We start from the raw sequence: 23,759 nt of genomic DNA, 5'->3' as shown, positions 1-23,759 counted from the left end.
GTTCAGCTTTGCCCCCCAATCCCCTGCCCAGGGCAGTGGGGCTCAGGCAGGCTCAGACTTCAGTCCTCCCTTGTGGGGTCTTGCAGTAATTCTTGTTTCAGAAGTGAGTCATGGTGCAATGAAGTTTGAGAACACCTGAGCTAGAGTATCTGTTGAGCAAGGACATTATGCTTGCTGCTCTCCAAGGCAGGGAGGGAGGCACAGTACTGTTCCTCAGGGATTTAGTCTAACTGTTGGAACCTGCTGTTCCACTGTTATCTGTCCTACTTGCCACCACTTATCAAATAATTGAGGATGTCTGTAAATGTGATGTGCCTTGAAGGCTGCCAGACCTAGCCTTCCAATGGACTGTGAGGCTGAATGAATTCTACAGCAGGGAAATCTTCACTGAGCAGACTGGTCAGGCTGCAGCACCCTGTCCATACATCTTCATCTACAGTAGACTTGCTCAAAAGGAAAAGGTAACACAGATTCTATAGGATTGCTTCTGACTCTTGAGAGCCAGTAGGAAGTGCATCCACCTATTGCAAAGCCTTCCCAATTCTAGTCTGTGGAGAAGTACAGCTTACTTGAAGGGAATGTCAGTGAGGTCCAGCTGTCTCCCCCAGTGCGAAGACCTAAGTTAGAGGAAAGGCAAGCAATGTAACTTTTTGGAGGAAGAGGAAAAGGGCACATTAACAGGGAAATAATAAATATCAAAATAATGTACTTCATACATGTATTCCTGAGGAATAGCGACTGACTGTGAAACTCCAGTAATTTGGAAAGTTCAAAGCTATTTCTGTGGGGCAATATCTCTGGGCTTGTGTTCACTACCACACTAAATCGGCAGCACTGCATCGCTGCAGAGGCACAGCTGTAGCACATCTGGCGAAGACGTGCTATGCTGATGGGAGAGCACTCTCCCATCGACATAATTACTCCACCTCAACAAGAGGCGGAAGCCATGTTGTCAGGAGAGCGTCGCAGTATAGACATCAATTTAAGTTGATGTAAGTTACATCGCTCAGGTGGGTGGATTTTTCACACCCCGAACAACATAACTTACATTGACTTAAGCAGTAGTGTAGACAAGCTCTCATTCTCACCTTTAGTTCTTTCTTACAGGGAGGAGTGTCCATTTGGAAGTCCTGCAAGACAGAATTTGGCTTCTCTCAATAGACTTTAAATGCTCTCATGGTGATATCAGTACTGCATCTTTCTGTTACAGGAGAAGAGTATCAACCAGGATCTGGACCATGGCAATGCTGTCCTTGAATCCCCTAAGGTCTCTCAGTCAGTTCCAAAAGTGGAAAAATCCTCAAGCAAACAACAGGATGAGGTTAAATTGGTAAGTATAATATACTGTCTTCAGTCCAGTGAATAACCTAATCCACTTCAAAGTCTGCCTGGTAACTTTGAGTACACAGTAGGAGGGCAAAGGACATGTTGAATGAAACCAGGAACTCAGCTATTCATGTGGCCTCTTAAATAATATTTTCACATCTCCCTTTTTTTGGGTTACAAAAAGGGGATATTGTAATCATAGCTCCAAAGGCTCTCTGTGCTATAAAGCAGGGATGTCCTAGAGCTTGAGAGACCTTAGATAACCAGTTAAGTTCTGGCTGCCCCCTGCTAGCTTCAGATATGGTCTGTGGATACAGCCCCTGGCTAGTGGATGTTGTCAGTGTAATACTGCTGCATCTGCATTGTTATTAGTGATTGCTCCATGCCATATTCCCTGCGCTAAAGGTACCCATTGACTGTACTGCTGTCCCAACACTCACCTAATCCCATGGTTTGTCTTTAAATGTCATAAATCCAGATTCTACTTCACACACAAAGGCTTCCTGTCCCTCCCAATAGCTCTTCCTCCCATATGGATACTCAGGCCAAGATTTAAAAAATGGGACGCTAAGATTAGATTCCCTAGACCATATTTGGGTGCCAAAATTAGGGCCCTGATTTTAACAAAAGCTCTGAAAATAATCAGTGGAAGATACTTTGTGGTCAGTGCTCCTGAAAACTAGGCCACTTACTGGAGGCTTAACTGTGGGTCACCCAGGTTTGAAAATCTTGGCTTCAGCCTGAGGTCCTGAGTTGGAGATTCACCTACTCTGTCTGCCAGGGTGAGGCACCAGAATGGTCTGAACAGGTCCCAGAGTCTGACAGCTGGTCACATTTATTCACCTAACCCTGATGTTACTTGTCAGATTCCACAGAATGTCTTCAGAGATGATTTCCCTAGTGCCATGAGGCAAGTACATCCATTAGCTGTAACTTAGGGCTTGTCTACATCAGAAAGTTGCAGCGCTGGTGAGGGAGTTACAGCGCTGCAACTTAGGAGGTGTACACATCTGCAGGGCACCACCAGCGCTGCAACTCCCTGTTTGCAGTGCTGGCCGTACTCCCGTTTTGTCTCGGGTGTAGAGGATCCAGCGCTGGTGATCCAGCGCTGGTAATCAAGTATAGACACTTACCAGCGCTTTTCTTGACCTCCGTGGAATAAGCAGGTATCCCAGCATACCTGAGGAAGCCTCTGGTAATCAAACTGGTCTCCTTCCCCAGCTTGCTCTCGCGTTCCCTGAACCCCGAGCAAGCAGGTCTCCTTCCCTACGGTTTGCAGGGTGGTTCGGGGAACGCGAGAGCAAACCGCGGCGAAGCTGGTCTCCTTCCCCAGCTTGCTCTCTCGTTCCCCGAACCCCCGAGCAAGCAGGTCTCCTTCCCTGCGGTTTGCCGGGTGGTTCGGGGAACGCGAGAGCAAACCGGGAAAGGAGACCAGCTTCGCCGCGGTTTGCTCTCGCATTCCCCGAACCACCCTGCAAACCGCAGGGAAGGAGACCTGCTTGCTCGGGGGTTCGGGGAACGAGAGAGCAAACCGGGAAAGGAGACCAGCTTCGCCGCGGTTTGCTCTCGCATTCCCCGAACCACCCTGCAAACCGCAGGGAAGGAGACCTGCTTGCTCGGGGGTTCGGGGAATGAGAGAGCAAACCGGGAAAGGAGACCAGCTTCGCCGCGGTTTGCTCTCGCGTTCCCCGAACAAGCAGGTCTCCTTCCCTGCGGTTTGCAGGGTGGTTCGGGGAACGCGAGAGCAAACCGCGGCGAAGCTGGTCTCCTTTCCCGGTTTGCTCTCGCGTTCCCCGAACCCCCCTTGAAGCCGCCCAACAGCGCTGCAGTGTGGCCACAACTAACACCACTTGCAGCGCTGGTTGCTGTAAGTGTGGCCACTCTGCAGCGCTGGCCCTATACAGCTGTACTAATACAGCTGTAACAACCAGCGCTGCAAAATTTTAGATGTAGACATGGCCTTAATCACAGGATACCTTCAAGGAAATAGAAAAAAAGATAGGAAACCACTGACTGAGCAGCAAGGTGTAGAATTTATATTTGTTTACCTTTTTTATCTTTTTGGTAATAGTAGAATTTTTTATATCTTTCTTGGTAATAATGGAAATTACTGTAATCTCAAACAAGCTTGGAAGGTAGAGCCCAGAACAGTACAGGCTCAGTGGCTGTTTCCTTTTTCCTGGGGTCAAATAGGGACAATGTAGATCCACATATAAAAGAGTTGATTTTTATATTACTACTTTGCTCTCTGCATTTGTTCCCTAGCCAGGTAAATAAAGTTGCTTGCTAAGCTCTAGGCAAGCCTAGAATGACTCATGTAGCCTTGTTAACCGGAGTGCTTCTGTGGGTTTTTCTGTTAGAGATCTCAGCAGGTTTTCTATCCTCCACAGACACACATAAGTGCTCTCTTAAAACTCTCTAGCCTTTTGCTCTAGGGAAGGGGAAAAATCTGAAATGACTAATTACATTTGTAAAAATTATCTTTAAGGGATGAAAGAAGAACCAGTCAGTTACCGTCTGTCATATTTAAACTGCAATTACTGTGCTGCATATTGATTTTCATAGTATTACAACACAGTTCAATTGAACACATTAACCTTTACAAGGGACGTAAACAAAAAGCTGAGCTGAGTCATTGTAGAGTTGTGATTGTCAAAATAAATACATGGGTGTGTTAGATTACATTTACGTTCTGGTTCTTGCTAAAATCAACATAAAGATGAGGAGAAAACTGAGTTGCAATTTTTGGAAATAAGGGGGTATAAAAACTTTGGAAGTTGGCCAAAAGTTCTGAGTTTAAATAACTCAAAATACTTGAAATGCTTTTTATCTGGGGATCTTGAAATTCTTCACCAAGAAGAGTATATATAATTATCCCCCCCTTTACAGACTGGGAAATGCAGGCACAGAGAAATTAAATCATCACTTGTCCAAGCTATTCAGCAAGAAGTGGAAGAGCTAGGAATAGGAGTCAGATATTCTGATTTTCAGTCTGATGCTCTATCCACTAGATCAGATGTTAATTCATTCTGTGCTTCAAAAGGACCCTGCAACTGATAGGATCAAAGAGATGTGGGAGGGTAAATTAGTTGCATCTGGATACCTGCATGCTCTGAGCCTTTCATAAGGTGCACATTAAATGCTGAAGTAGGGCCCATTTTCAGCGCCTTAAATGATAATTTGCATAAACACAATTGATTATTTTGGAAAGCATTGGTTATTAAAGATGTACATTTAAGGTTGTTTTAAATGTTTATGGTAAGTACAGATGGGCCCAAGTTACAAATCTGAATCTGGAGCTGAACTTTTCTTACGGAGTTCAAAGGTGTTTTGGATCCAGCTGGCTTAGATTATGCCAAACCTTGACAGTAAGATATGACTGCATCTTTCTTGCTCATATAACTCATGTAGCTAATTACACATTTACACAGTGTATTCTATGTGGGTGTATAACATATATACTAATAATGTTTATTACTAAACCAAATAGACTTAGTACTTTTATGCCAAGCTATAAATAAATCAATTACTGAGATTTCCTCCCTCTGAAAATGTTATGAAAAATAAATTTTAAAATATCTGCTACTAATTTCTAGCTAGAATAGTATGGCATTGGGCAGGTAATTGCATCCACTATTCATTTTATGTATATATATAGTATGCATGCATTTACTGCATTTCAGCTAGAGCCCAACCCCATCTATTTCTGTTGGTATCAGGTTTTATTATCCAGATTCAATGTTATGATATCAAGTAATGGATTTTCATGCTTGAAGCAAGATAGATACCTCATATAAACTGATATCCTTCCCTATGGTAAAGCACATTATTAGCTAACATGCCTGTAGAAAAATACTACTGACTAATACACATCAAAATGCTTTGCATGCATTTTTTACATCTATTTGTACTGAATCTCTTATTGCCTGCAGCTCCCCTGTTGTTCTAATCTCTTTAGGCCACTTTGTACTTTGGTTCTGTCCTCCTGTGTGTTTGCTACGCCTCCAATTTCAGAGTCCTCTGCAAATTTGGTGGATTTATGCTAAGTAACATCAGATAAAACCTGAAGCAGATGTACAGGGTATAGAGAGGTGCATTTCCTGCCCCCCTCTATAGTTTAACTGATGATAAAAGCCTCTGGAACCATCCAAAGCATCATGGATTGAACTATGATTAGCAGGAAGCATCGCTGGTAGAAGACTGACAGATAGCTGGTCTTTATAGCAGAAGCAACTCCAAGGACCACTAGTGCTCCACAGATAACAGAGAATATCTCCTTGGAAAGGTTTTGTTCAAATTCAGGTGGATTCTTACTGAATTCAAACCAGTGCACTCATCCTCCTATTGTTTCCCTTCAGCTCTAGTTTGCTTTGCAGCTTTTTTTACCTGCTGCAATCTTATTCCAATGGATTATTTTTGTCATTATGGGGGTGAACTAAGGGGTAGAATAGCCTGCAGGATCCCTCTTTTGAATAGGCCCTCTCATTTGCTATTGCTGAGTTCAAAGAATAAAGATCAATTTATCTGCAGTATTCAATCAATATCTTCTTTAAATTGTATCAAGTACCGGGTCATGGTGACCAAATAGCCTCAGCCTATATCATCGAACCACCTGACTTGAGTGGGGATCAGAGGGCTGGGGAGACATTGCTGTCAATCATTTCTTTTACTCTCCCACAGCCTTCTTGGTTATCCAAGATTAAGTGCTATGTAAAGACAAGGAACAACTGCTTGCTGGGGCTATCAGGCAGCATGCAAAGGGGGAGAGCTGGGAATTCCATTATACGAGGAGTAAATTTACCTGCTGTAAAAGGGATAAGCAAACACCAGCTCCCCTTCTGCACTGAGAAAAGGCCAGCATGGCAAGAGAATAGAAGGTCCTGGAGTGGGTAGTAAGAGCTTGTGGCCGCTTTCCTGTTGGGAATCCCCTGGCCAGCACAAGCTTTTAGATGTGAGCAGGCTGCTCTCAGCCTGACGGAAAAGGGATCTCTTTGTGCTTATCCATTTCAGGGCCTCTCTGTCATTCTATACATCATCGTCCTTTGGGCTGGAGAGTTGCTGCTTGCTTTCCTCTACACCAGGATGAACGGGAGGGGGAAAGAGGAAGGACTGACTTTCCTCAAAGGCAGGGACAGAGGAGGATGTGGCCAGTGAACACAGAATTACATGCAACTAGCCATGTCCCTTTTCTTGTGAATAACACGCCTTGCTTGCCTGTTGAATCCCACCCCTGCTTTGTCTTTTCGTTATTTAGATACATAAGCTATCTGAGTCAGCGATTGTCTTAAATAATATCACCTCACTCTTTTATATAGCACTTTTCATCAGTAACTCTCAAAGCACTTTACAAAGGAAATAGGATCATTATCCCTATTTTATAGATGGGGAAACTGAGGTACAGAGAGGACACAAATTGCCAAGGGTCACCCAGCACACCTGTGGCAAAGCCAAGAACAGAATCAAGAACTCCTTTGCTCAAGTCTAGTGCTCTTTCTTCTAGGATTCACTATCTTCCACATTTGGGTACTGCTGTACTATAGGTAACAAGTATCTCTTAATAATTATAAATTTGTATTATGGTATTTCCTAGCGGCCCCAACCAAGATTAGAGTCCCACTGTGCTAGCTACTGTACAAACTCATAGGAAGGGACAGTCCCTGCCCTGAAGAGCTTACACTGTAAATAGACAATACGTACAAAAGATGGAAGAGAAGAAATATTTACTTCATTTGGCAGACAGAGAACTGAGATGCAGAGACTGAAGTGATTTGCCCAGGGTCATACTGGAAGTCTTTGCCAGAGCTAGAAATTGCATCCAAATGTCCTGAATCCCCATCCAGAGCTTAGCCACAAGAACAACCTTCCTCAGATTTGATCTCCAATGGAATTCTTTAAGGAAAGTGTCACATTCTTGGGTGCAGTTCAGACCAATGAGGGGTTGTCACCACGTACCCTGCAACCATAGGTGCCTCACACGGCTGTTGTAGCTCTCAACCAGGGCTGCTCACAAACAGCCTAACAGCATGCAAGTCACACCCTGAATGTCTATGTATAGCCCTGGTCCAGGAGTCTGTCATCAACTATCCACTCACACTCTGGCTTCCACCAGCCTTGGTTACTACTTGCAGGGTGACCCCAACACGCTCCCCTTTGCAGAACACACATTTTTGGGAAAATTGAGACTTTCCAGCCTGGTCTTGGGTAGTTCAGATATTAGAGGTCCATTGGCCCTCTAAAAGATCAATAGCCAACAGTTTACTACTTTAACTGGAGTTACCAAACAGTTCAGTCTCAACCAATTCAGGACAGCGTTTACATTAAAAAAAATAAAACAAGTGTATTAACAAAAGAAGATTTTTTTAAGTGAATTCAGGTATCAGATATTACAGTCAGAAATGGTTACAAGAGAAGTAAAGATAAAAAACTTCCTAGGAGCTAAAACTTAACAAGCTAAACTTGATTCAAGGTAAAATCCTTACCACATGTTCCCAGCAACATGGCTGACCAAATTCTCAGGTCAGGGGTATACATCTACCTCTCTCAACCTGCTGCACACTCAGTGTCCATGTGGACACTGCTGCCATGCACTAACAGTTCTCTGCTTGCTTTGATCTGTCCCACTTTGAAATGGGAGTAGATCAAAGCACACTAGGGAAGTGTTAATCCATGACTGCTGGCTACCGTGGGGTAGATTTATGTCCTGACTTGCAGTGAACTAATTGTTCATGTAGACAAGCCTTTGGGGGCGGGGGGGGCATGATGGGGATGAGAGAGGGTAGTTTTCAAGGCATAGCTGCTCTCATTCTGCTGCATACCTACCAGTTATCAAGGGGGCTATGTGATGAAATGGGAAAGTGCACTGACTTTCAAGGTACTTGCATGGCACATGGAAAGGAGCTTGGTGATCGTGTCACAACACAATATGTTTTCACAAATGACAGTGCAATCGAGCATGAGTGGCAGTTCCAGTGATCCACCCCAGATTGCCTTACTAAGGGTTCTTTCGAGATGCAGGCATGCTGCAAATCTTTGTGTGTGTAGAAGCTTGTCCAACAGCTTCCTCTGGAATATCCTGCTCAAGTCAATGCACGTAGCAATTAAAGGCAAAGAAATGGTTTTTTTGGGGGGAAAATAAAGTCTAAATGCAGCAGTTTAACAGTATACCACATCTTCAAAATAAATACCCAGTCCTCTAATACACTTGGAACAGAGCTGTTGCCTTTTGTTTTGTTTCTGTTTTCATTATATATTGAGTAGCATCAGCAGGCTCAAAGATCCCCATGCATGTATGTTCTCATCATGCTTAAGTCCAAGCAGGCCGTGTGACAAAGGGTATCCCCTGCCCCCCTGTTGGCCATAGCTAACAATTCTGATGAGCTGGAGGACTTCAAGCATTCACCCACATAGATACTCCACACAAGTACTGCCCTTTCCTAGCAACTGACAGGGAGACACAGTGCCACATAACTATTAGAGGATGTTTTAAGAATGGAGTTATTTGTAGCATAGTAGCACTGAGGAGCTGCAATCATGGCCCATTGTGCTAGGCACTGTACAAACACAAAAAAAATAGATGAGTCTGGCCCCAAAGAACTTATGTCCTCATCCATAGACTGAGTGCCATATGCAATATGTGCTGTCAGCCCTTTTTGTCTTCAAGGCCACTCCCCAAAGCCTGGGATTTCCCATGCAATGACAAATTATATTCATGCCAGTCACACCATTGGGTGCTCCTAATGGAAAGCATATTCTGGTTTTATACCCTAATGGTAGACCAATGATTTATTCTCCACAGTCCAAAACAGAGAGCAGGGAAGCAAAAGAAACTTCAATGAAGCATCCAAACCGCAGACCTGAGGCCAGGACCTCAGAGAAGACAAGTGCCTCTATGTCGGTCCAGAAGACCAAGGTAAAGTTTATAGCTAAGTCACATGACCTAAGTTCTCACAGCTGGTTATAACACTACTTTAAAGAATTGCCATAAAATATTTGTCCTTGTATGCCTAGCTCGGTAAGATGGTGTGGAAGTAGAGGCTGGGTGCAGCAAGTCTAGAGATAATAAAGTATCTGACTTGCTGCACCCAACCTGAGAGTGAGAACTCTGTTTTTCTCTGACAATGTCTAACAGTGGGAAATACTAGATACTTCAGACGAAGGTACACAGAACCCTGCAGTAGGCAAATGTGAGATAAACTGTCCACAGGGAAGTTTTCTTCATGACCCCTATTAATTACAGGTTGCCTTATGCTCTGAAACATGAAGGTTTCTATCCCTTCTAAAACTCTTGGTTATCTTTTTAATTATTAGTGTCATAAATTTGAGTATTATCATCATATGAATGTGTAATTCATTTTCACCATTCTAATCTTTTTACTCTTTACGCTTAGCTCCGTATGGTTACATCTTTAGTTTATACTCCGTTCCTGAAACTTCCTGTTTCTGTTGCACTTTGTTGTGTTTTCAGCACTGCAGAGGAATGTTTTAAATATATAACATTGTCCGTAATGCTTTAAAAATATCAGTATGAAATGGCGATGAGAGAGAGGCACAAATTTCAAATGTCATGGGCTTCTCTGATTTCTATGGGGCTTTAGAGTTTTCTGGTTTTATGATTAAATCACATAATAGCTACATATTAAAATTGTGGAGGCATGTGGTGAAAATCATAGGCATAAACATGAGTTGTCAGGTTTATCTACCAAACACTGTATTGGGCTCTTGTCCTGTGAACACTTACAGTAGTAAAGCTACGCACGTGCATGAACAATTTCCATTGAAATAAATGTTTGCAGGATTGAGTGGACTGGATTATTGCACTATTTTGTAGACTAGTGGTTCAGGAGATAGAGGTGAAATGCTCCCAATCCTATTATCTAAGTTACTAGTTCAAATCCAGACTAAGAAAGCAGTGACTAGAAGTCCAGATGCTGTTTGAAATTAGTCTGGTGATCTCACTCCCGTTCCTAATAGACTGCTGATCACATTGCTATTAGTACCTCATGCATTGAGAGTGGCATCTCATGCCTTGCCTGCCTGATGAGAATTGTAGCTCTTAGCATAGTACAAGTTATTTAACTCACCACCTGGAATCTCAGGAAACAGACTGTATTATATCTGCATAGTGATGATGCACTATATTTCAAAAGGTGTTGAAGGAAAACATCCTCTGGGTTTTTATGGAAATATCTGAGGGTCAAATGTAATCTACAAAATTTGACAAGCAAACCTTTAATACAAATCTGTAGCGCCTAAACAATGAAACAGGCAAAAACTCACTTAAAACAACATGATGGAAAACCTGTTCTTTGAAAGGTTAAGCTTAGTTTTTTGTTTGTATTGTGGTAACATCCAGCAGCCCCAGTCAGGGACCAGGATCCCATTGCGCTAGGGGCTGTATAAACACATAACAAAATGATTATTTCTGCCCCTAGGAGATTACAGTCTAAGATCTGCACTAGCAAAAGTTACATTGGTTTGTTGTAGATTGAGTCAACATTGGGTAAAACTTAATTATCACACACCAGGAAAGAAAGTATAAATTGGAGAGAGAAATGTACCTTGCTCAGATGTATTCAGTACACACTTGCAGTGAGAGAGGCTGGAATACACAAATAGGCTGGTAGTAAGTGGGTGGGCAAAGGGGCTTTCTGATTGATAAATTGTTCATTTGGCTTAACCAGACTAGGTATCTAAGAGCTTATATACATGGCACTACAGCAGAGGTGGGCAAAGTACAACTTGCAGGCCATGTCTGTCCTGTTGGGCCCTTTAATCCAGCCCTCGAGCTCCCACCGGAGGAGAAGCATGCCGCTGCTTCCAGGAGCTCCGGGAGGCAGTGCTTTCGGACGGGGCAGGGTGCAGAGCCTCCTGGCCATGCCTCTGCCTAGGAGCCAGAAGGGGGACATGCCGCTGCTTCCGGTAAGTGCTGCCTGGGCCAATTGCCTTCCAAGAGAGGGATGGACTAGGAGGAAAGTCTTCTGAGCTAGGCTGGATGAGCCCCCATGGAGCATGATCACCCTTGTACCCCTCTAATGGGCTGCCCTAGAGACTGAGTTAATTGTAACCCTTAAAGCCATTGAGCCTGAGGAATCTGCAGCCTTTCTTTTCTGCCAACCCTAGCAAATAATCCTGTGTTGTTTTTCAAGTGTGTGTGTGTGTTTAATGGGAACCTATGAACGGCTAGTCTGTAGAACCTAGTATTTGGAACCCTGACGTGCTCTCCTCTCAGTCTGTGGTATGCAGAATGCCAAATTTCTATAAAGAGCCCATGTATAGGGGTGCCCCTTTGTGGTCATCTGTTCCAAACTCCTACCCCTTGTCTTGGAGTGAAGACCCTCCTACGGCATTGGAGGAGGCAAGAATTCACCCAAACATCACTCCTACACCGCTATCAATAATCAACATTCGGCTTTGTCAGCAATAGTCCCTTTTATTAGCAAATACACAGCCCCAGTGCCTCCCAGGATCAGTCCCTCAGTCACTGAGCAGGGGCCTCCTTTCCTCTGGACTCTGGTTGATTCCCTCATATGGTGCAAGTTCACAGGCGCCACATGCTCAGGCCACCCCCTGGGCTCGGTCCCCAACCCAGAGCTCAATCTCTCAGCCTGCTGTGTCCCTGCAGCAGCAGCTGCTACCACCTCATGTGCCTGCCCCAGCAGCCTGCACAGTCCCTTCTCCAATCTCAGAAGAGCTGGCAGCAGGGAGCAGGGATAGGATTTCCAGCCAGCTTTCCAGACATCCAGAGTTTGTGAGGGTGGAGAGGGCGCATTCCTCCATGAGTTAGGGCCATGGTGGGCATTGTTTTTCACAGCAGTGTTGCTGATTTGTGGAGTGGGCTTCCTGAGCACTCAGTGATGCCAGGCAGTGGGGTCAGCAACAATAATCTGCTCCACTGTTTCTTGGTGATTACGTCTTCCTCTTTATTTGCCAACGCCTGTTACATCTATTTCATATTGCTGGAACTGAGCGTGGGGGCTGCAGCTGGCTGTATGCAGGAGATCAGGGTAACAGGGTGGGCTGCCCCTTGAAGGCAAGGGGTTCTGGGGCCAGGCAGCCTGTTCAGTTATCAGACCCTGCTGGAAAAGGGAAAGGTGGTCCCTATAAAGGGCTGGGAGAGCTCAACCAGAGAGAGCACTGCAGGAAGGAGTTTAGCTCGTGTGGCAGGCTCTGGTGTGGGGGAAGAGATATGAAGGGAATGGCCTATGGGGCCCTGCAGTCTCCTTTGGTTGTAAGGTCTGTGTTGAAAGAATACAACTGTGCCCTAAAGAAAAGGCTTGAAGAACTCACTTGGTGTGATGTCAGCACTTCCTGGGCTGGGGAGTCAGGCCAGCATCTTACAGTTGAGCTAGCGGACCAGAGTGAGTGGTTTCTTTTGGCACTACAATATATGAATCTGAAAGTTAAACTGGGATTGCCAAGTGTTAGGCCCTTCAGAAAAAGAGTCTGAATCTGACCCCTCACAAGAGACTGAATCAGGATTGGAATGTGGGCTCGGACACTCAGGCAAGGGCCAAAAGGAGTTGCAGTCCTCTTTTGTAGGTGCTGAATCTGGCTTGGGTTGGTGTGGAGATGAGGAGAATGGAATGACTGAGGGGAACCAGCCTGGGTTATAGAGACAGAACTTTTCTTTTATCCATTGAGATATGGTAACATTGAGGCACATTGTCAAGGCAATAGAGTGTGGGGAAGTCTGCCACATTACTACCAAAGCTGTCTCTCTTCTGTGGACAGAGGTTTTCATTGTCCAGGGCTCTCAATCTAGCACCTTTCACAAACATTAAACATTCGCTTAAAAATCAATATATATTCCAGTGTTAGGCAACACTTACTCTTTTTTACTCTGCCATTTACTCAGCGTTTTAATGCTTCATAAGCACTCGCCTGTTAAATATTCATGTACAGATTTAACAGATGTAACACATCACAGTTTTATTCAATTTTCCTAATTCTGTTCATTCATGACAAAATGAACTGTTTCAGAGACTGGAAATTGCATTTGCCAGAGAGTAACAACTGAATTACTCATTCAAGGTCAACGTCAGGGTCCGTTTGTAGGAATCAGTTAATATTCCAACGTCAAGTGGTAGAGTCATCAGCATTCAAATTGGAGACCTTTTTGGCTTCAGAAACAGGCCCTTCTACTACTATGTCAACTCAAGCATATTCAGTTCACAGAACTCTTATCTATCTCACTGGATTATTACTTACAGTCTGTCACTGTGGGAAGAAGGTGTGCCAAGTTTCTCATTCCACTGTTTAAATGGATGGGAACGAAGGATGTTAATTTCAAGAGAGTATCCATGCATCCTGTGGTGGTGAGATTGCTAGACCATCCTCTAGCTAAGATGGGAAGAACTGATATGGCAAATATGTCTGGATAACCCAGCTTTGGAATTTAGCATCTGACTGCAACAGCAGTGTTGCAGGTAAAGGATGGACAGAACGTTTTTGATAAAACATTTTTGTTGGAAAATGCCAATTTGTCCAAACTTGTTGCAGACTGGAAAGTTTCTCAAGTCCAGGATGGAATTAGAGAGAGAGAGAGAGAGACAGACAGACAGACAGACCCACCCATTCCTGAATAGCCAATAGCCCAGTGGTTCGAGCATTCAGCTGTGAAACTACATTCAAGTCCCTGCTCTGCCTGGTTCAGACCATGGACTTGAATCCTGATTTCGCACCTTTCAGCTGAGTGTGCGCCCATATCTCAGTGAATGCCCCAACCAGTGGGCTGGAAAGCCAGTGTCTCTTCCTCTCTCTGTTTCAATCAGTGTTTAATTATTTATATAAAGCGGAACAGCTCCAACAGGAGAAAGTGAGACAGAGAGACCTGAAATTTTTTGAAATGTGTCAGCTTCATCCCAATGTAGAATGATAAATGTCAAAACCTAGATTATTATTTTTTTTTAAACAAAACAGAATTGCTGTTTTCTGGCCAACCCTACTTTCAGATCTCTTGACAGGACTCACTTCCTTGGGGACATAGTTATTTTATGTAAGTCCTTTTGATTTAGTCAGTTTTTAGGTTAGTTAAAATATAAGGGAAATTAGCTTTTCATAAATGATGTCCTATTGCTTCTAGAATTCTGGTTAATCATCCATTTCCCTTAGAAGAGCTGCCAAAGGTATTTAAATATTGGAGATATGTCCAAGCCACTAAATTCCTATGTTGATTTCAAAAACCTCAAAGTTCTGGGATTTTGGTTCAGTGTATTATAAAGTTAGAGATCAAATTTGCAAATTAAGGCCCAGGTTCAGACTTTGACCATCCATTCATTTTTATACCTCTCTGATTCTGGAGAGGACCTGAAGGAGCAGTACCAACATAGCAAAAGACACAACTGTCTTTTTGGCATTTCTAGCTCAGCCAGTTCCAGAGAATACATGAAATCTCACAGGAAAGCCTAAACAGCCTGACACTGAAGTAACTCCTTTAAATATGGTAGCTATGCGGAGGTTTGTACAATACATTTGGCTATCTGCTTTCTGTAGTGGGGGTCCTAAATGGTTCGGGTATAGTCTCCAGTTTTCAGTTGCTTATTACTTCTGAAAAAAATTCCTTTAAGGCTGAAATTGTGCAAAGGTGAATTGTTTAGTACAGTGTCAAACTCTGTAAATCAAGCACTCAATTTTGGAAATTCTAAGTTAAGTTTTCTACTGCAACATTAACTCCACCCGTTGTATTTTTTATTTGGCTTTTCCTTATTAAATGGAATGTTCTCACATTAATGTTTTCTATTTAATCTATAAACTAAAATATGCTTTCTACCAGCACACTGTAACTCCTGGGATTTCATGATTTTATGAGTGCTTGATATCTCAGTGTTTAATGTTGCATTAAAATAGTTTGTGCTTTTAAGGTAATAGTGTTATATCAATGACATTCTTGATTGCTCTCTCTAGATATAAACATAATGGATAAAACCTGTTGAAGCCCAGGGGGCTTTTGCACAATTAACTGAAGACAAAATATATGTGTGTGTGTGTGTGTGTGTGTGTGTGTGTGTGTGTGTGTGTGTGTGTGTGTGTAAAATTTTAGATGGTGTTACAATTTTAGATTTTGTGTAAGTATAATATGAATCCTATTATTATTGTGACTAGGCTTAATTTGTAAATTATCTCTTGTCCTTTGAGACCTCCTTGAAAACTAGACTGATCCTCTCACAGGATTCCTACAAGATAGAAACTATAACTGAAGAAGCTGTCTCCTGGGGGCACACTTCCTGCTGTGTGCATTGGCAGACACTGAAGTTTTTACATGCCAGCCACCTGATCCATATACATTAAAAATGGTGACTAACTTTTGGGAATGGAAGGATTAATATAGACTGACTCCTGACTTTTAGTCTAGAGCCCCCTTGCATCCTTGATGGGTAAGCTATGCCCTAATAAAGGACAGTCAAGGAGCAGTGTATGTTGCTTGTCTGTACGTGCTCTCCATTCTCTTATTTGCACCATGTGTAAGGCTTGTGCTTATGTAACAGTTTTCACTAGGAGATGTTTCCTCTTCATCTCTATGGTGATTTTGGAAATAAGGATTTTGTCTTACTCCAAACATTTCTCTGTGGTATTGTGAGTAGCATTCTTCCCACTTTGTGCTGTTCATTTTGGATCTTTATGTTCCAGTTTGGAAATTTTCATGTGTTGAGTTTGCAGACAGGAAGTTGGCAGCCAGCGCCAGAGAGAGGGGGACACTCACAGGCAGAGTTCTAGCTCTGAATTCCACAGCTGAGGCAGCTGTGTATGATAAATTTCCATGGTTTGCCAGAGGGAAAGCTCTGTCCTGATGAATCACAAAGAGCTTTATCAGACTGGGATTCCATGGTGAACTCCCAGGGCATGGGAGAGGGAGAAGGGACATGCATATAAGGAGGCATACAGGTCACTAATGACAGCACTGCACAGTACTTCTTTAGTAGTGTTTTAACCGTGCTTCAGTGGGATGTCCGGTCTACAGTTTCCAAGCAGAGCAGCAAAAAGGAAAGTTAAGTTAGAAAGAGAAAATTGTAAGCAAGTTACCCAAATTTATTATTCCTCTGCTAGTACTGCTTCAGAATCATTTTGCAAATGATCATAAAATATTAGGGTTGGAAGGGATCTCAGGAGGTCATCTAGTCCAACCACCTGCTCAAAGCAGGACCAATCCCTGGATTTTTACCCCAGTTTCGTAAATGGTCCCCTCAAGGGTTGAGCTCACAACCCTGGGTTTAGCAGGCCAAGTGCTCGAACCACTGAGCTATCCCTCCCCCTGGTTTGATCAAAGTAAAGATCTGGACATTGACTTGTGCCCTCAGGAGAGTGCAGAAGAAAATGCAAGAATTCCTGAAATCCAGGACAAAAGTGATGATGAAAAGGATGACCCACTTTTCCTACTACATGTCCGTACCAAAGTTGGATAGCATAGCAGTGATAAAGAGGATACTGTTGCAATTAGCATCAAACAAGATCCAGTTAAATGTTCTTATTTGATAATGGAGGAATTTTTCACCCAATGTATCTGGAAAGATCTGCTCTGTTTCCAGAATCATGGTGATAAATTCAAAGCTTCCATGCAGCAGTACAAAGGTCAGAAATTGTCTCCCTTAGCTCTACTTTTCTTAAAAAAAACTCCATTTAGAGGAGAGCATTATCAGAGGCATTGGTTGATGTATTCTAAATCCACAAGAGCAGTATTCTGTTTTGAATGCAAACTCTTTTCATTCTCTATAACACCTTCATAACCCCAGACTTTTCTGACTGGAGAAAAGCAAAGGAGAAGACTTGTTCTCAGAAACACAGTGTGGAACATCACAATGCCACACTTGCATGGCTAGCATGTTTTCAAGGCAAGAATCACTGTGTCACTGGTAGATGAGGTGCCAGCTCTTACCACAGCTGTAGGTGTCAGCTGAGCACTGACAAATTCACAGCTGGAAAGCAGATCAGCTCACCTGTATGTTAGTATTGATCAAAATAGGTGTTAGACTTGTAAGCATGTGTTTGTGTTTAGACTCTATAAAATGCTTGTAAGTGCATTAATCTTACTTGTAATGTCTGTATCTCATGCTATAAGGTCATATGTAAGTTTTGCTTTATATAAGAATTCATGCTCTGAACTTGTGAACTCAGGCAGGAGGAGTGGTTCCCCCACCCGTCAAGGAGGACGATCAAAACGAAGTGGGCCATCGTGAAATATCACTATACAAAGACTTTGCTACATGAAGAAGGGCTTATCCTATCAATCTGGATTCTAGAAGAGGGAAATAAAGATAGCTGACATGAAAATTTTTCATCTCCTTTGCTGTTTGGACTCCCACAGGGTTGCAGATCGGAAACAGAAGCAGAGATCCACAAGGTCAAACTGGGTTAGCCCTAAAAGACATTCAGTGCTGACAGATTACTACAATCCTGTCACCTTTTGGAAAAATAGACTGTAACTCACTTGTGTACAGTGTATGTTGCCTGCTTTAAACTGTAAATAACTGTTCTTTTTCCTAGTTAATAAATTCTTAGTCTACTGAAGCATAAGCTACAAGCATAGTCTTTGGTGTGAGATCTAAGGTACAAATTGGTCTGGGGTAAGTGACTAGTCTCTTGGGACTTGGAAGTAACCTGAATATTTTGTTATCTTTGGTGAAAGTGACCATTTATCACTAAGTCCAGCCAGGGCCGGCGCTTCCATTTAGGAGGCCTAGGCAATCGTCTAGGGCGCCAGGATTATTGGGGGGGGGGGGTGGCCTTTTGCCGGCGGGGGGCGGCAGGTGGCTCCAGTGGACCTGCCACAGTTGTGCCTGCGGAGGGTCCCCTGGTCCCACGGCTCCAGTGGAGCTTCCGCAGGCATTCCTGTGGACGGTCCGCTGCTCCCGCAGCTCTGGTGGACCTCCCGCAGGCACTGCTGCAGCAGCTCCACCAGAGCCGCGGACCAGCGCGCGGGGCGGTGAAATGGCCATGCGCTTACGGCGCTAAAAACACTAGCACCGGTCCTGAGTCCAGCTTGCCTGGGTGGCAAGATTGACTAGAGTGCCCCAGGGATCTGTCTGTGACTCTGTGATGAGACAGTCACAGTACTTCGCAAGTTCACATTTGTTACTAGGTTGGTGAAATCTAGTTATAAATCATACCACCAGTTTGAGGTATCTACCCTGCTTTTTGACAGTCTGCCCTGAGGTTGGCACTCATGGTTGTGAACCACTCCAGACAGTGTGACAATTGCATCAACAGGGTGATAGTACAGCTACTTCTAATCCAAACTGCTTACGGAAGGAAGTTTTAAGGCATATTATGACATCTGGTAAGCTTCCTGCTGAATGTGGTTTAGCATTTAGAGGAAGGGAGGAAGTTATCAGCTCTTCTCAGAACAGAAATTATCTACATATTCTTGAAGTCATTGCCAAATTAGATCTGTTTCTAAGTGAGCATATTAAATCCTACTTGTTGAAAACAATCTGTGATGAGTTCATTGAGCTAATGGGATGTAAGTTTTTTTTAAATTTATTGTAACTGAAGCCATACAGGCAAAATACTACTCTTTTTGATAGTAGATTTCAATTCCTGATATCGCTGATTTGATCAGTTATCTGTTGTCTGATGATCCTGCTTTCCTGGTGCCATATGTGAGTGTTTCATTGGGTTTATACTGATTGAAAGCCACATGGGCAAGTCACTCTTCCAGATTTGTGAAATTCTTTTATGGGAAGCAAATGACATTGCTAATGAAAATTGCAAAGATCAGTCTCATAAAAATGCAAGCAACATGCCTGGAAAGTAGGAAGGTCTTCAAGCTTAGAACAAACGACTAAATCCACTAACTGTGTACATGCCATGTAGAGTTCATTCTCTGAAGCTGGAACTTGCAGAGTTGATTCTTGCATGGAAGTTACAAACTTTTTCAGTTTTGTTTTGTTCAAAAACCATGTTTGGGGTTTTGTTTTTTTTATTTTTTGTTTTTTTGAGGCATTGCCCCAGCTATGGCAGATTCTGTACAACAATCTTACCAAGAGTGAACAAGGAACTTTCCTTGTCCTAAAAATTCTGTCAGATATGAGATGGTCTAGTCATGCTGAATCTTGTAAATCAATTATAGGGAACTATGAGGGCATTCAACATTGTTTGAAAGAAACCATGGACAATTCTGAGGCAAACAGTGAAACTCGAAGGGAAGCACGATCATTGTACAAGAAAATGGGCTGACTGGGAGCTGTACATATGAGTATCTTATGGAATGTGATACTAGAGAAGTTTGTCAAAACTAGTGTAAAGCTTCAAAAGCTGAGTCTGGATCTTGTTATTGCTTTTAATTTGCTGACTTCCTTGCAAGACTTTGTCACAAGCTTTTAGTCTCCGTTTGATGATTTTGAGGTGCAAGAAAAAAAGAATTGGGAAGTGATGCTGATGAGTCCTATTGTGCAGAACACAAATGTATTGTAACACACAGATTTCCAGATGGCATAAGTGACAAGAAACTTTGAGGAAGAAGGAAATTCGAGGTTGAGAGCTTTTTGAATTATCCCGAAGATTTGGCTTCCTTACATCTCTTGATCAAGCATGAAGTGAAGAGGAGATGAAAACATGCACTCAGGTGTTCCTCGACACTTTCCTGAAGATCTAGAGTCTCAGTTTTTTGCCAAAATGTATCAAATTCTAGCACTTATGAGATATTGTGACATGCAGGAAAAGAGTGCTACTGAAACCATTAAATTTTTGTACGTCAAAGATCTGCGTAATATCTTCCCAAATATTCCATTACATTGAGACTGCACCCATTACCAGCTGTGAAGCAAACTTGCCTTAATAAAAAAATTATCTTCTGTCAACTATGGTAGAAACAAAGCTTACTGCTCTTGCTATCATGTCAATTGAATGGGATTTACTTCACATACTGTCCTTTAAGGATACAATAACTGAATATGTGGCACTTAAAGCTTGCAAGTTTAAACACATGGCATTTCATTTGACTTTTAATGTTTTTATGTTTTCTAGGCAGTATGTTCATTGTCTTCAATTTTCTTTTTATTTTTATTCAGTAATATATAGGACTTGTTGATTGTCATAAGATGGGTACTTTATTGCTTTCATTAATACCATGTTAAGGAAAGGGGCCTATGAAAAACACTAGCCCTGGGCCTTGTTCAATCTGGCCCTGCAGCTATGGTGAGTGGCTGGCTCAGGAGGCCATTGTGTGGAATGGATTTAGGGAAGTATCCAAGCAATGGAGCCAGGGCAGCTGGCAAAATTCAGTTTGTTTATCTTGACTAGAGCTGTGCAGAGGATGAAAATTCAGTTTCATGAAGGATTTTGAGAGGTCTGTGTTTGTCTTTGTTCCAATAAGGAATGAAACCCCCCAACATTTGAAATTTTCTGCAAAAGAAAATTCTGAACAAAATTTAATTTTGGGTTGGTTGAAATATTTTATTTTGACAAATTGACCATTTTAATTTGATAATTACAACATTTATTTTTTATATTATGTAATATAAAAAAAAGTTGTTTTAAAATTAAAAATCAAAAAGTTCAATTCCAAGATGTCAAAATAGCATTTTTGACATTGTCAGAATTTTTTTTCTCCTAAAAGAAATTTTGGCAAAATTTCATAAAGCATTTTGACTTCAAAACAGTGTTCTCTGATGAAAAATGGCTGGTTGAATATATCTGACCAACTCTAGTCCTGACTAGAAGGGATGACTTGTCATGTGCTTTATTTGAAAAGGTTAAACTGGTTTGCGTCTGAACTATTATCGGAGTGGGGGCAGGAGAGGGGAAAGAGAAATTTGGTATTTGGGAAGGCTGTCGGGGCTTGGTTGTTGTAGTTGGAGCAACTGCTAGAAAAATGTATAGAAGAAAGGGCAAATTTTCAAAAAGGGGGGATTTTTACAATGATTGCACTGCAAAAGTTTGTAAATATTTTACCACAAAAGAGACAGAAAATTCAATTTTCCTCTGAAGAGTCTGTATGTTAACATGGAGACAAAATTAATCTGTTAAATTGAGAAACAGAAGAATTTTAACTGCTTTAAGTGTAAATTTCAGTGAAACCTTAACTATGCAAGTTACTACTGTAATTTCCAGACATTTTAATTTTATTCACTGATAATGACACAGATCGTAACTGGCTATTGTATTGGTATTAAAGCTAGATCAGGTTAAACTCCCTGCACTCAGGCTTTGCCAATACTAGAGAAATGAATTGCTTTGTCCCAGCAATTGCCAGCGATGCATTGGTGCTAAGCTAGTATGGTAGACCAGAACTCAGGTGTTTCTATCACCATGTCACGAAAACCTCAGTGAGCAGGTTCTTATGGCAAGCTAGTAAATAGTGCTTATGCCCTGGCTACAGCTGGAACCACTCCACTGTTACTGGCCATTGTTGGAATATGGATACTAATTATGTTTTGTGCAGACACATAAATTATGTAGCTGCTTGTTCCCCCACTCACAGCCCCTTAATGGATTCTAATTGTGTTTTATTTAACTGAACATACAGGGCTGTTCACACAAATGTTTAGATCTGGTTAGGGGAATGATGCATCTACATATTCCAGGATCCATTAACAGCAAGTAAAACTCCAGGCAGTAAGGCCTGAACCTGCAATGGTTGGGTGTGAAGTAAGAATGCCCACAAGGGTACCAAAGGGGTGTGTAAATTATACTCTAAAATTAAAGTATCAGAAGGGTAGCCATGTTAGTCTGGATCTGTAAAAGCAGCAAAGAGTCCTGTGGCACCTTATAGACTAACAGACGTTTTGGAGCATGAGCTTTCGTGGGTGAATACCCACTTCATCAGATGCATGTAGTGGAAATTTCCAGGGGCAGGTATATATATGCAGGCAATTACAGAACCAGTTTCTCCTCCCTTGGTTTTCACACCACAACTGCTAGAACAGGGCCTCATCCTCCCTGATTGAATTACCTCATTATCTCTAGCTTGCCTGCATATATATACCTGCCCCTGGAAATTTCCACTACATGCATCTGATGAAGTGGGTATTCATCCACGAAAGCTCATGCTCCAAAACGTCTGTTAGTCTATAAGGTGCCACAGGACTCTTTGCTGCTTTTACAGATGCAGACTAACACGGCTACCCCTCTGATACTTGACACCATGCAAGGCACTGCATTTAGCCGTATGGAGTGGAAATCCATCAACCTCTTGAAGAAACTTGCACAAATACAGACAGATATCATCTTCCTTTCCAAATGCAAATGGATGGACATCATACCAAATGGACTAAAGGTAAAAAATCCACTGCTATCTACATACTACACAGACCACAGTGAGAGATTATGCCATACTCTATCAAAGAAACTGAGGAACCACCTGATCAGCATCCTATACAGCACACAGGAAAACATCAAAAAAGAGCTCTCCAACCTGGAGACTCTCATTAATAACCAAACTTCCATACAAACGGACTTCACTAAAATAAGACAGGAGATCTACATTACTCACTTTACCCTCTACAAAGGAAAAAGGACTGTAAGCTGTCTAAACTCCTACCTGCCTCATGGGGCCACAACCGTGGTACCCCCAGCCCACCCAGCAATATCGTCAATCTATCCAACTACACACTCAGCCCAGAAGAAAAGGCTGTCCTATCTCGAGGACTCTCTTTCTGCCCTGCCACCCCTACCAACATGATACAGTTCTGCGGCAATCTGGAAGCCTACTTCCGCCGTCTCCGACTCAAAGAATACTTTCAGGACAACACTGAACAGCGCACTGATACACAGGTACCCTCCCACCAACAGCACAAGAAGAAGAACTCCACATGGACTCCTCCTGAGGGTCGAAATGACAGTCTGGACCTCTACATTGAATGCTTCTGCCGACATGCACAGGCAGAAATTGTGGAAAAACAACATCGCTTGCCTCATAACCTAAGTCGTGCAGAACGCAATGCCATCCACAGCCTCAGAAACCACCCAGATATTATCATCAAAGAGGCTGATAAAGGAGGTGCTGTTGTCATCATGAACAGGTCTGACTACCAAAAGGAGGTTGCCAGACAACTCTCCAACACCAAATTCTACAGGCCACTTCCCTCAGATCCCACTGAGGAATACACTAAGAAACTGCAACATCTACTCAGGACACTCCCTACACTAACACCGGAACAAATCAACATACCCTTAGAGCCCCAACCAGGGTTATTCTATCCACTACCCAAGATCCATAAACCCAGAAATCCTGGACACCCCATCATCTCGGGCATTGGCACTCTCACTGAAGGACTGTCTGGATATGTGGACTCTCTACTCAGACCCTATGCCACCAGCACTCCCAGCTATCTCCGTGACACCACTGATTTCCTGAGGAAACTACAACTGCATTGGTGACCTTCCAGAAAACGCCGTCCTAGCCACCATGGATGTAGAGACTCTCTACACAAACATCCCACACACAGATGGAATACAAGCTGTCAGGAACACTATCCCTGATGATGCTACAGCACAACTGG

The 23,759-nt window shown here is 42.8% G+C and overlaps 1 protein-coding gene across 6 annotated transcripts in view; it reads left to right on the top strand.

Annotated features, from left to right (window-relative positions):
* The window catches only part of RIMBP2 (RIMS binding protein 2), a 352,577-nt gene that overhangs the window by 18,731 nt on the left and 310,087 nt on the right, over positions 1-23,759 (top strand). For all 6 annotated transcript variants that reach the window (XM_030582927.1, XM_030582926.1, XM_030582925.1 and 3 more), the window contains exons 2-3: positions 1,211-1,330; positions 9,122-9,235. In XM_030582927.1, the coding sequence (XP_030438787.1) occupies positions 1,211-1,330; positions 9,122-9,235 (234 nt within the window). The remainder of the gene's footprint in view (positions 1-1,210; positions 1,331-9,121; positions 9,236-23,759) is intronic.

Source organism: Gopherus evgoodei, chromosome 13, assembly GCF_007399415.2.
Source record: "Gopherus evgoodei ecotype Sinaloan lineage chromosome 13, rGopEvg1_v1.p, whole genome shotgun sequence".
In the NCBI taxonomy this organism is placed as follows: Eukaryota; Metazoa; Chordata; order Testudines; family Testudinidae; genus Gopherus; species Gopherus evgoodei.
Note: the sequence above shows the minus strand (reverse complement) of the source record. Positions and strands in the feature narration are given on the sequence as shown.